Genomic DNA, 14,061 nt, shown 5'->3' on the forward strand with positions numbered 1-14,061 from the left:
TCATCTCTGTCCTTCTCCTTTGGTTTCCATGCTGCCCTCATCAGCTAAACATCTGAGTGCCTTTCTGTTGATGTGTTCAGTGGTGCTTATTCAGCAGTTTTGTAAGGGCTCGAGGTCTGTGGTCACGTAGTTAACGTTCTGCTGTAGTTCCCTTAGCTGGATCAGATGGTGTTCATGGGAGGCCAGTGCTGCCCGCTAAGACAAGACAAACTCCTCCTCATTGACATCAAATGAGAGAAGACATCCCTAGGAAACTGTATTAGGCAAAAACTTGAGAATGGCAGAGAACTGGGAGCGTTCTGAAGCCGCTGGCACTTGAGTGCGTGTTATTCCCCTGTGGAATATGTGTATGTGTCACTCCAGGACAGGAAGATTTGTTTTGGGATCCTGTAATTCATGTGTAGAATGAGGCCCTATGTATGAGTGCTCATTGAATTTGTTCCTCCAGAATGGCCTCAAGCACCATCCCCTGTGAGTCTGTCATCTTCTGCAGGACAGAAATGGCTGAAGGAGCTAGACTGCAGGAATGCACAAGAGAATGAAAACAGATCTCTCTCTCCTGCATGAACAAGAGATTGCCTGTCAGTACTACTGAAGCAGGTTTAATTTCAGGGTCTGCTTGAAAATAACTTCTGTGAAGTCTAGCTAATTTTTACTTTGGGAGAAAATTGTATTTGTTTGCCTCCATATTACTATCGTGGAATTGGAAAAATCAACATTGACTGTCTGGAAGAAATAAATGGGTTCTCTGCCTTGCTGAGCAGACTAGATAAGTGTTTGATGGAAGGTCAGTGCAAATAATCATTTCCTGAACAAGTTATGTGCTATATTGGGGAAAAAAGATACCTGTGGTGCTACCCGGGAAAGACATGAAATTATTTATCTTGGATTGTGTTCAGGTTTTTTTTTGGTAGGACCAGAGCTATCTCAGAGCAAACACACTAGCTCCTGGGAAAGTGGTAAGCTGGATCTTGGTTGTCCAGGCAGCTGCTTCAGGTGTGCACGAGCATTTCAGGAGTGCACAACAGCACTTCTTCACAGAGCTTCATGCTACATCTCTGCAAGCTATGATTACTTGGCATTTGCAAAATTACTCTTCAAAGAGGCTGGTTCCTTGAGGCAGCTTCAGTGAGGGCTTGTAGGAATTTGTTTGGCTTTTTTTCCCAGTTCTACCAGTCTGGCAGGGTCTTCAGGGGATGCACTATGTTTTATATTGCTTTATTGCTTTTCTCAGCCTTGATTTTGTGCCATCAATACTTAACATTTTGCTCCCCTCCTGTCAAGAGGTCTTGTCAGTATGAGTCTAAAGGTAACCAGTTTCACCATCCTTGCTTGCAACCTGTTCTTTAATACAGTGTCTAACATCTGGAAGTCTCTGATGACCCTAACATCCACACTGACCTTGGCACAGGGTGGACTGAACCCAAACACAGTGCTTACCTTTGGTGCAAGGCAGTGGTACCACCTTCCACACCATCTCAGTCTAACATGCCTTGAAGTCATGCTGGCCGTGGTGAGGCAGCCCCAAAGGTGAGTGTGTGTAACATTTAAGGTAAATGCCAGTAATAACAGCTAGGCAGCTTGTGTTATCACTGGAGAGGCTGTGTGTTGATTATCCACAGCATTATCTTGTTCTGCACAGTGTGGGCTTTAGTTTGTGCTGCCTTATTTTCTGGTCAAATGTGTAGGGAGTGCATCCCAGTGCCATGGTGGTGGGGAGGGGCCTAAATTTCCTGGTGCCAAACTTCCCTTTGCTTTCACTGCTCGAGTTTGGTGCCCGATGCCTATTTGTATGTAGCCCTTGGTTGTAAGATGAACCCGACTCTGCCCCTTTTCTCTGCTATCTCCTCCCAGCTGGGGTCATTCCTCCTTGATGGCAAAGCCACTTTTGCCTGCATGGTGAAGAACCTGGAGCAAGTCATGGTTAATGGGTGATGTGTGCAGACTTCGGCCTTTAGCAAGATTATTTCTGGGCCAAACCCACTTGCACTTTTGGTAAGATATCTTTCTTCTGCTTGTATGCTTCTCTTTCTCATCCCCTGCTCCTGCATGGTGCCAGACCACCTGAAAAGGGCCTGGGACAGGTGCGATGGTTATGGTCTGGTCTTTAGTGGGCACCAGCCAGGAGAGCTGGTCACACAGTAGTATGTGTGGGCACAAATGACCTCGTAGGGCTCAGAGCCGATTGTTTCACCGTGTGCTAGGACATTGACTTCTTTCCTGGTTTTAGATAATAATCTTGTTGGAGCAGGGCACGTTGCTGCTTCTGCTTGACATGTTGCCTACACCCAAGATGCTGATTGTGAAAAACAACATGATGGTGATGAAACAGGGAAACTAAAACAGATGCATAAGAAAGCAAAACCATGCTTAGAGCTAGAGTGGCTAAGAAGGTGGAGGAAAGAGCACACAGGCAAGAGTGACATAAGTACCTTCCCTGTCTCTTGATGGTCCTGAGCTGTAAAGCCCTAGAAAGCTCTTAGTGTTCTGACATCTTCTCTGTCCATTCTCTCATGTCCTCCCATTGCTAGTAGCTCTGCAGTGTTGAGCAGAACCATCATTCACTTTTTATATTCCTTTTCCAGGTGCACAAAACCTGTATTCCTTTTTTGCAGGGATGAACTGGCTCGCAGGAGCCCATCAGCAGGAGACACCTCCTTCAAGAATTTTAAATGTCACTGGTCACCAGGAAACTGCTATTTTAGTTCCACTTGCCATGTCTTACTGACATTTGCAGGGCTCCAGACTTCTCTTCCTTTTGCCAAATCCTCCCTGTCTCACCATGGAGCCATGACCAATGGGAACACATTAAAAAAAAAAAAAGAAAAAGTCACTATTTTAGTAAATTGTTTGAATGTTGCTATGAAACAGGTCATGGGGGCCAGTGCAAGGCCCTGTTTATGCAGTCACCCACAGAGGGAAAAAACATTTGTTCAGCTTTGAAAAATACCTCTTTCATGTGGAAAGGGCACATGGTTTGTGTGGAAGGCTACGGCCTCCAAAGGGGAGGGTGAATTGTGGTGGGACATTCGCTCAGTGACGCAGCCCAGCTGAGCAGCCTTGCAAATGTTCCTTGACACTGTTTTGCATCTTGCTCGACGCACATCACACGCTGTGGCCAAATATTCATCCTCAGCTCAGAACGGGCTGCATTGTAGTGCAATTGAAGTAAAATATTACCCCTCAGTCCTCCCTAAGCCACAAGCAAACACCACTGTGGGTGAAGGCCAGCAGAGGAAGAATGACTTCATGAAACTCAAGAGGGAAAGCAAACATCACACCAGCTCCATGCGTGGGTCAGCCACTGTGCTGGGACAGAGACTTGCCTCTTTGAGACTTTGATTTCTGTGCTTAGAAGACTATTTTGGGGCTTCTATAAAGCACGGGTGTGCTACACACAGCAGCTCACTGCAGAACGATCCATCCCTCTCTCGTTTTTCAAGTTGTGGTGGTAAATGGTGCACAACATCCTCAGCATCCTGCTATGATGAAGCCATTTGCAGGTGAGCCAGCAAGAAGTCTGTTGAGCTGTGCTCAGCTGCAGCCCTGGGTGGCTGGGGATCATCCCCTGGCCCACTCAGCTGGGGCAGGACACAGGGCTGGCCATCAAAGTGTGGCCTTAAAGAATGGAAACAACCCATTCCAGGTAGCAAGACTTCTTCTCCCACAATGCACTGCATCTTAGTAGTGCTAAATTTTCTTTTTTTTTTTTCTTACAATGACAAGGAAATGACCTAAACCCCATGTAATTTATTATTATTTTAAATTCTACTAGGATGTAACAGTGCTGGTGCCAGTCCCTGCGCCGCAGATGTAACCTGCATGTGCTCCCATGCCCAGCTACAAATGTCTGCTGCTGTAGGCAGGCTAAATACAGGTAGATCAATGTACACACCAAAATTGTGGTGTCTGGCATTGTAGTTCAGCAGGACCACTTGTAGGAATCAGTCAGTATTAGATAGAAATGCTGGTAGGATTGACATGTTTCCCAAGACTGAACGTTCCCCTGCATTGGTTGCTACAAGCAAAGTAAGGATTTACTGAGCTCCCTTACTCAATCCCTGCAAAACCAAAGCCAAACTTGGGCTCTCCTTGCTCTTTGGGAGCTGGGCAGGATGAGGTCTCCCATGCCCATCCCACCAAGCACTGGGTGCCTGCTCTGGACGCATCCACATTTTCCTTTCCCTAGAGGTGGGATCCTCTTGTGGACCCTGCACCTCTACCAGCATCTGCAGGGCTGAATCATAGAACAGTTTGGTTTGGAAGGGACATTCAAAGCTCATCTAGTCCAACCTCCTGCCATAAGCAGGGACATCTTTGCCCAGATCAGGTTGCTCAGAGCCCCGTCCAGCCTGGCCTGGGATCTCTCCAGGGATGGGGCATCCACCACCTCTCTGGGCAACCTGAGCCAGTGTTTCACCACCCTCACTGTAGAACACAATGTTGTGACCACCATCACACTGGAAGAAGCCCATAACAAGAAGTTTAATGAGCGGTATAATTAATCCTGTATGAGAGCGGGGTTGAATACCTCTATACCTGCACGCACACAATTGTTTGTGTGGATATAAATGTGCCCACTAACAAAGAAATAATACTGCCCTTTATCAAAAATGGTTATAAATTTATTGTGAATATAAAACCTGTGCTGGCGAGGACTCGTAAAGCAGCACAGTAAAAGAAAATAACCCAACCCTCCTGGTACTACAAATCCCAGGGCCTAGAAGACTTGGTTTTGCAAAGGACCCTCACAACTGCAAATAAACCCCAAAATTTAACAACTTGTTTATTTTTATTATCCTTTTTTTTGGTCAAAATAAGTTTGCCATGTTAACAAAAGCAGAATAGTTTTATTTAGTGTTCATCTCACACCTTTGACAGCTGCAGCTGTCAGGCACAGAAATACAGTATTAAAATAAACTAAACAGAGTTGCTCATTGAAAAAAATCACGCTATGCAAACCTGTGGATTGTAACATCAACAGTATAAAATGTAACAAAATGGGAATTTTTAATTTTTGTAAGCTTTTAAAGATAATAGTCCAGGCTATAAAACTATATAAGCATTGAATAAGAAATGTTAAAGTCAACAAGTCTACAACAGATACATCTTGTAAAAACTCAATAAATTATATATATATATTTATAATATCTAGTAACATTTGAAATCATGCACAGTTTTGTACATTTTCTTTTTTCAGTACAGGAAAACTCAACGCTTCGAGTACTTGGAATGTACACCATTAGCAGACATTTGTAAGAAAATACCAACAAATTCTTTTTTATTCCAACGAAACAAAACAAAAATCTATAGAAATCTACGTCCTCAAACTTCCATTGAAATAACCTCAAACTATAAATTATTTATTTTAGGATAAGGATTTTGTGGCTCTAAGGAGAGAAAAAAAAAATATCTTAAAATGAGATGCTGTCATCCTGTTATTCTGAAACACTGATATGTAATACGCACCAGAGAAAAATGGAAAGAAAGAATTCAGGATGCAACTTGCCTCTTTGTGGTAGTAGATAAAAGTCTTCCGGACAATAAGACCCAAAAAAACATCCCACAAAAAAAAACCCAGCCCAAATCTGCCCTTTTGTCAGCTTGATCCACGCTAATATTCCCTAGTTCTCTCCTGTGCTTTTACACAGCTATAGGACACGGAGGAACAAAACAGCACAGCATTTTAACAACAGAAAATCAGGCATCACTGGCATTTTCCAATGAATTAGATGCAAAAGAAATAAGCAGTCGTTGCACTTCTCCTGCAAACAGTGTCGCTTTTCTGGCTATTTTGCTCACAAGGCATTTCTGAAGCCCAAAATACAACGGTACTGGCAAAGGGGAAAAAAAATTATCCCGCATCATCCAAAGTCAACATTTCGCTTTGCTGCACACTGGTTATTAAGTCGACCACAAAGAATACCTTCATTTGAAAATAGAAAAATAAACATCCACACCCCCTTAATGCACAGTGGTTAAACTGATGGAAGAATTCTTGGCCCTGTTTTTCTGAAATATGTAAAAATCATCTCTTGGCTGCTATTTGTTTGGTTTTAACCACTGGTGATGTATGGAAAAATAAACTTACCTCTGCTCACTGCAATCCAGGATAAACTAATACTTTTAAAATGAATACATATATATATTTATAACATTAAATGTAATTTGTTAAAGGACTGTACACCTATACATTCTTTCAATATTTCCCATAAACACAAAAGAAAAACTTGATTAATATATTTTTTCTCCATTTTTAATAAGTTAAAAAAAAAACACCCTTAAGCTTGGTGAAATTTGAAGTTTACAGTAACTCTATGCTATTTAAACCAATGAACAGATATGTTAATGTCTATAAATAACTTTACAAATATACATGTTAAAGTACAATTTTTAAAACAAAACTGTGAAGATATAAAACAAACAAAATCTTTCCTTTTGCCCAGATCAGTATATCCTAGATTGCAATGCTCGTATTTTGAGACTCTCAGTACTGCTTTATGTTGCATTAGTATTATACATTCTTTTTTTTTAATATATTTATTTATATATATACAGGATATATTTATAGATATATACACAGATTCTCTGGAATAAACCTTTTTGATATAAGTTAAAGGCTCTTGCCTACAGGTACCCGTAACTTCTTTCTCCGAGTCACTGCACGTAGATGGAGCCAAATCACTGGTGCAAAGGGGCGGACAGAGGAGCTGCTCCCCTCCTGCTCACCCTTGCCAAGCAAAACTATGCAAACCCCAAAGAGAGAGATTTTCTTCCCCAAAATGGTTGTTCCCAAGGGTGGGGATGAGGCTTGAGACACTGTGTGGGGCATCCAGGAGCCCGGTCCCCCACTACTCTCAGATGATGCTCTGCTGGTCCCCACGGTCTGCTCCTGCATCCGCATGGCCCCATCGCTTGCAGCCCATGGCAGCTGCTGAGCCCGGCCAAAGTGCTGCCATTTCAGATGACTTGACTGTCTGTTTTTATTATTATTATTATTTTTCCTTTCTCCATGATGATTTACATTTTCCTTTTTTTTTCGTTTTTCTTCTTCCTTTTCCTTCTATGTAGCTGGGTAATACGATCATGAAGCTATAAAAACGACGACAACAAAAATATAGATTTTTTTTTTATAAATATATGAATCCCTGCAGGCAACGTGGCTTTTCAGCTCCACCAAAAAGGTTCATGTACAGATTGCATAAGCAAAGAATTTCTACATTCTTTACACTTGTTCGTGTGTTTTTTTTTTAAAAAAGGAAGATTTTTTCTCTCTTTGTATTGCAGGCACAGAATGGCTACTCTGGCACTCAAAAATGCAAGCATGGAGGCTGGGGGGTCAGAGCCCCCCAGGTTCAACATTCTGCTTAGTAAAAAAAAAAAGAAGAAAAATAACCCCCCAAAAAAATCATATATGATAGATCATCTTGGCAAGAGATTAGTTCCTTCAGGCCAAACAGTGCTTCTTGACTTTTTATACAGCAAATGGGAAAAAAACCCCAAAAAACCCTAAAAAAAGTTTGTTTTTTCTTTTTACCCTGAACAGCTCAACAACACATATCTCCAGGCACCACCACACAGTTCCACTGGAAGATCCTTCACTACGGTTTCATCCTCGGCGTCCCACGCTTAGGCCTCCGTGGGCATGCTATCCGCCTGTCCATCCGCCCGTCCGTCTGCCCAGGGGTGTCCTCACGTCCGGATGACGCCATTGCAGGGGGGGTGCTTGGGCAGGCAGGGCTCATCGGGCAGCAGATCATGTGCAAAGACCGAGTCGTCCCCCGAGGAGCAGGTGCTGTGGGTGTCCTGCCCGGCCGGTGAGTACTGCTCGAAGGGCACCGAGAGGTCCAGGTATTCCTGACAGGGTGACAGACCCATCAATGCCAAGTTTCACCCACCAGGGACCAAGTGAGCCCTCCCCACGACCGCCCCACCACACTCACGTCGGTAGATGTCACGGTGAGGACCCTGTCCAGGTCTTCCACCAGCTGCTTAAAGGTTGGCCGCTGCGAGGGGACAGCGTGCCAGCACTCCCGCATGATCATGTACCTGCAGGAGGGAAGAGGGGACCATCATCCATGGTGGGGTTAAGTGGTGCCCACCAGCCTCTGCCCGCCCACCCCCAAATTGCCTGAGAGAACAGCTATGGCCAACGAAACTTCAGCCATGGTGGCCTTGGTGCGTGGCTGCCTTGGGGGAGGAGGAGGGTTTTGTGAAGCCACGCTCCTTGTTACTTGTCACCTCATGCATGTCCACGCTCTTGAAGCAGGAGGAGGAACCATTCTCAAAGTGACACACCAGAGCTTCACCCCCAACAACCATTCACCAAAAGAGGGAGGTGCTTTATGTCTCCTGGCAGTCATGGACTGAGTCAAAACACAACAGGGTGGGTGAAACTACCTGCTGCCAGCCCCACAATTGCACTCTGGGGATGTCCCACCAGCTGAACCACGGCCTGAAGCCACATTTGGCCACAGAGGGAAGGGGGAGTGGGGAGAGGAGGTCACCCCCCACCATGCACTCACAGGTCATGGGTGCAGTTTGCGGGTTTGTCCATCCGATGGCCTTCCTTCAGGAGTTTGAAGAGTTCCTCAACAGGAATTCCTGGGTATGGAGACCCTCCCAAAGTGAAGATCTCCCATAGTAGCACTCCAAAAGACCAGCTGGAAACCAAAGAAAGATCTTTAAAATTCAATGAGTTTTTTTTCCAGCTCCCCCCCATATTCCTTTCCCCCGCTCAGCTTTATTTCTGTGCAGCCATGCATAGCTAACAAAGTCATCAATAGCATGACTAATTGCCTAGGCCATTTTTACTAGTTACTTGGAGATCTCTGCTGATCCAACTCAATAGCAAAGAAATCCCAGGCACCAAGTCTGAAATTGAAATGAGCATTTAATCAGATAGGTGACAGCCCATCTATTACCCCCAGCTCTTTGTTAGGTCTTCCACCAGCTCCACTGAATGGAACAAATCAAATTATTCATGCACAGCTTCACTGAATTGCAGGCTTGGAACCACAGGCCACTAATTGTGCAAGCTGATACCAAAACTTGCTTGTTACAACACTCATTTCACTGGCCAAGCTGGGAGAAAAATACCCCAACAAAAATCAGCGGAGCACTAATGTTACACACTCCAGTCCCGCAGCTGTGCTCTGGTTAAAAATCCTCTTTTTCAAATGTATCTTTTGCCTTCTTCATTTTCCTTTTAAAAACAGGGATTATCTGTCTCTGTTCTGCTTTCATGCATGCTTGCTCTCCCGTTCTCTAGCTTTGATTTATCTGTCATGCCTGTTGCAGCATTACCTAAGCATGGAAACTATGATTTAAGATCAATAAAAGCCAAAGTATGTGAAAAATACAGAAATAGAAAGATTCATTTGTCTGATTGCAAGTGGTGAGCCTTGAGGAGCAGGCAGGCTGGCTGCTGAATTACTGTAAAAATGCCATTATCAACCAAATACTGAAATAAAAAGCCAGTGTGTACGATGAGCTACTTAAGCCCCTGCAAAGTTCAGATGTGATACAGATTTACACGTCAGGCAGGCTCTGCTGTTTGCTTACCGTGCAGAGGCACCAAAACGGACAAGACAAGGATTAGGAAAAATAAAGGCAAATAAATGAAGCAGCAAAATTAATCCGAGAATATATTTGTTGAATATTCTCTGATCAACTCTCTGCTAATAGCGGACAGAATATTTCAAGCTCACCCCATGCACTCAACTGAAGTATAACCGTCTGGGGCAAAGCGTGGAGGAAGGCGAGGGGAAATTATTTTTGCATGATTTTTTTTTTTATTTCAGGATTAATCTTCCCATCTATAAACCAGACAAGAAATACCTGCCAGCATTCCAATAACTTCTCAGCAGCTCACTAGAGATCCTCAGATGAGAGCAACTAGATAACGGCAAAATAAAACCACGTGTGCAAAGCTGCTGCTTGGAATCAATTCATTTGCTTTTGCGTCCCTAGGTGCCCCAGCAGCAAACGAGCCCTGCTGGTGCTTAGCAGTACGTTTGTCTTTATGATACTATAGGTGTTGATTTCCCCGTCATTTTACTTTTTTTGAAAAAGCTTGGGTATGCTTACACATCGCTCTGGTGAGTGTAGACCCGGTCAAACAAGGCTTCTGGAGCCATCCATTTCACAGGCAGCCGCCCCTGTAATTAGGAAGACAATGGGAACATCCCATCAGCATATTCCCCCAGCCACAGAGGCACCATCTGAATCTTCTCTTCTAATCCAGTTTGAAACATTTTCATTAACAATCACATCTGCCTTCCCGGTCACTGGGCAAAACAGTAGTGGCCACATATAAACAGATTAGAGGATTTGATCCCTGGCTCTTCGCTGACAATCTCTGCAGTAAATGCTCTCTGTAGAGGACAGTATTTCACTGCCAAGGCAGATTTAACGTATCAGAGCATCTAAATCTTTGCGTAGGAACAGCATCCGTTGCTCAAAAATGCAGCTCACTCTGCAGCAGAGCATGGGACAACACTTTCCGTCTCTTTGGTTGGAAGAGTCAGTTTTACTCAAGGTCCAAAACCTGCTTGGAGGTTGAACTTGAGGGGAAACTTCCAGAAGTGAAGGCAAGGGCCAGATCCTGTAAGAGTCAAATCCCAATCCGGCTGGAGGACAAAGGAGGAGGCCTGATCCCAGGTTTCCAGGGGAACATGCTACATCAGGGTCATAAATATGGGCTGTCACATAAGAGAAATATGAAAAAGACTAGATTAATCATAATTCTTTTGGGCTTTGCTTGGCCTCTGGATGGAATCAGAAAGGACTGTTTCATGTTTGAGGCACAATTTGGCTATGGGAGGGTTCTGTCCTCTTCTGACCTGCTGTCTCAGTGGGGGAGACAACTAGAGATGGGACATAGGCAGGATGCACAAACAGGATTATGCTCTCAGCTGTCCAACACAGCTCAATCAGGAAATTAATCTTATTTGGAATTAAATTCCCAAGAATTTTTATTCATTTATGATTAAGAAATCCTGGTATTTAAGAAAGATTTCTGATATGATATTGGAAAGGATCAGTATGGGCATAGCGGGCTTTGCAAGACTGGACATTCAAATCCCTTGCTGTTGCAAGGCCCTCAGGTTCTGCAATGTCCTCAACCTCTTCCACTGCCATCTCCACGCTGTCATAGTTGTGGCTTTTGCACAGAGCTCAGCATCTGCTGCAGGGCTCTGAACCAAGACACAGGTCTTCACTCCAGCCCTTCTTTGTAAATTAATCTCTATAGAAAATATAAATGACTCCGGGACTCAGCCCTTGTCTGCGACTATTTTCTCACCCTTGGCAGTCAAGGAGCTCAGTTGTAAAAAAGAGAAATACATGAAAGCCAGGTAGCTTCAGATACACTAAAAGAGACATTCCTCTGTCAAGGGCTCTGGTCGGACAGAAGTTGGCTCTGTGGGACCTTTATGAACAGTAGTGGAGCAGACTGGAAAGGGCTCCGTTCCCCTTTGGTAAAAACCTTGGCTTCTCTCAGTCTAAAGCCACCTGGCCAGAGCTGAGCCCTCACAACCAGCTGCCAGCAGCAGCTGTATCCATCAGGAATAAAATGGATGGTGGGTAGTCTCCTGGAACCAGCCTATCTACAGTCCCTCACTACGTGAGGCCACTGGCAGATTTCTTCCTCCTAAGCCCCTCTAGAGAGGGAGACATGGGACAAGTGCCACTTACTGCAGGGATGGCCAAGCTCCCTGCCAGAAGAACTGTACGTGCCTGGCAGCTCTGTACTTACATTGGTGGTTTTCTTGTAATAGTCGATGTTGTGAACGTCTCTTGCGAGGCCAAAATCGGCAATTTTCATCACATTGTCTTCAGTGACTAACACATTCCTGGCTGCCAAGTCGCGATGAATGCACTGTGAAAGGTGAGCAAGTCAATCAATAAGGGCTCGTTAGCTGCTCACGCCCAGAACCAACGGCACCATGTGGTTTATGAGCTGTTGTTTCATTGACTCCCGAGCTCATAAAGCTGTGGGCACTGCTTTAATTCCTTGCCTTCTGTGTCACTGCCCCATCATGCACGCTCAGTGGGAGCCACCTCTTAGCAACACCTAATCGGCAGTGCTGACACAGCCACACGTCTTTTCTCTCCAAAGGGGATACACAGATGAGAAAGCCAACCCTCCTCTTCTGTGGGTGCCTACTGGGACGTGAAACTGTCTTTCTGCCCTGCTTCCTCCAGGAAGAGGAACACAGGCTGATGTTTGAAGGAAAATAATCCTGAAATGAAGACATTCCCAATACATCCAAAATACATCATAGTTGTTAGGTGAGGAAGAAGCTAAATTAGCCTGGACTGTGCAGAAAGGGAATTTAGAGCCACCACGAACCATCCACCCTGAACTACAGTCACAGGACCAAAACACCTGACATGTGAAGCTCAACTTGCTCTTGCCATAGTGCTCCCTGCCTGCAAAACGAGGTCACGCCAGCTTCCCAAACCCAAAGCCTAATTCTCCACTTGCTGATGTCAGGGTAAATCAGGACTAATCCCAGGGTATGATGCAAGCAAATGCAGCAGCCAGCTCAGTGTCAGCAAACTGCTCCCCTGGGAGCATCTTGGGCACAGTCACGCATTGAGCCAAATCTGCTGCCAGCTCCACTCCCTCTGAGCCTACACGTGCTGGTGACAGCCAGAAACACGTGAGCTACGTACACCCAGGACCTCAGATTTCTCTGCATCTTCAGCAATCTCAGAAGGGAGATGAGGGGCACAAGGGTACATGCAGCTCCTGGCTGTTGTCTAAAATAACGTCTCCCACAGTGGAAGCTCACAACATGGTGTGATACCCACCCTGACCACTGCTGCCTGAGCCTCAGGATCACACCTCTGAAAGCCAGTTATCTCTGTGAGTGGTGCAGGTTGAACTGGTGAGGAACAGCACCAGCGTCTGGGTTGCTTGTGCTTTTGTATGTGTTTTGGAGATGCTGGCAGGCCTTCGGGTGACAGTAAGGGCTATACAGCTGCATGGTTCACGCATACAGATGGCATACGGGAACTCCTGCATAGGGCTGAAGCCATCCCAAAAAAACCCATGATAAATCAGGTCTCTAACGCCTGCAACACTTTGCTTGAGTTGTCCTACACGTAGACAACATTGCATGCTTTTGAACAGATGGGCCTGACTGATGCTTCTACCAAATGAGGTTTCCCAGCTCACCTTCTGAGATGCCAAGTACTCCATGCCACGGGCCACCTGGTAGGCGCAGGAAACCAGGTCTTTAAATGTCAGCTGCTCCTCAGGTAGCTTGCAGGTGTCAAAGGAATAGTCCATGCCAGGTGGGCGACGTGCCCTGAGGTATTCCCGCAAGTTCCCCTTCGACGCGTATTCCACCAGCACATAGAGCGGTCCTGCAAGCAAGAGCATCATCAGCATCCAGTGGAGGAACAGCACATGCTGCCCAGGCGCTAGGCTGACCACTGAAACCTCATCTGGGACATTTTGGGCAGCCAGTGACCAACTACATAGAAGGGACAGTCAAATCAGAGCCTCCCACAGCCCTGCAAGCACTGGGCTGCTGTGCTACGTACCATCCTGCGTGCAGGCACCGAGGAGGTTGATAATGTTCTTATGCTTCCCAATCATTTTCATCATTTCCATCTCAGAGACCAGGTCAGAAAGGTCCTTGTCTGTGGCATCATCTGGAGAGAGCAAGAAAGGAAACCAAAAAATGACAGGAAGAAAAGAAGTGTTTTGGGAAGTAGTTAATACAACTGCTGCATAGCCATGTGGGGCTTTGATGGGGAAACAGTACTTAAAACATGGCAATATTGTTTTTCATTCTACTTCAGGAAGAAGAATCAAAATAAACCCAAAGCCTACTACCACACAAAAAAAGAAGACAAAAACCCAAATAAATTGAGGTAAATGTTCATATGGAAATCAATAAAGCCTTTAATCTTCTGTTTCATCCTGGCAACAATTAAAGAAAAGAGGTCAGTTTCAGTATCTGTGATTATTGTCCTTTTCTGCTTGTTTCCCCCATCTCGAGGGACAAAGAGTAAAGGATGGTGGAAGATCAGAGCTGGAAGAGG

The 14,061-nt window shown here is 45.0% G+C and overlaps 1 protein-coding gene across 2 annotated transcripts in view; it reads right to left on the minus strand.

Annotated features, from left to right (window-relative positions):
- Nucleotides 1-4,770: 4,770 nt before the first annotated feature.
- FGFR3 (fibroblast growth factor receptor 3) overlaps nt 4,771-14,061 on the minus strand; it is a 57,789-nt gene continuing 48,498 nt past the window's right edge. For both annotated transcript variants that reach the window (XM_082050402.1, XM_082050401.1), the window contains exons 12-18: nt 13,558-13,668; nt 13,187-13,377; nt 11,759-11,881; nt 10,090-10,160; nt 8,526-8,663; nt 7,944-8,049; nt 4,771-7,857 (exon numbers count right to left, since the gene is read on the minus strand). In XM_082050402.1, the coding sequence (XP_081906528.1) occupies nt 7,693-7,857; nt 7,944-8,049; nt 8,526-8,663; nt 10,090-10,160; nt 11,759-11,881; nt 13,187-13,377; nt 13,558-13,668 (905 nt within the window). In that variant the 3' untranslated portion in view covers nt 4,771-7,692. The remainder of the gene's footprint in view (nt 7,858-7,943; nt 8,050-8,525; nt 8,664-10,089; nt 10,161-11,758; nt 11,882-13,186; nt 13,378-13,557; nt 13,669-14,061) is intronic.

The sequence above is a fragment of the Streptopelia decaocto genome, assembly GCF_964273445.1.
Source record: "Streptopelia decaocto genome assembly, chromosome: 4".
Classification (NCBI taxonomy): domain Eukaryota; kingdom Metazoa; phylum Chordata; class Aves; order Columbiformes; family Columbidae; genus Streptopelia; species Streptopelia decaocto.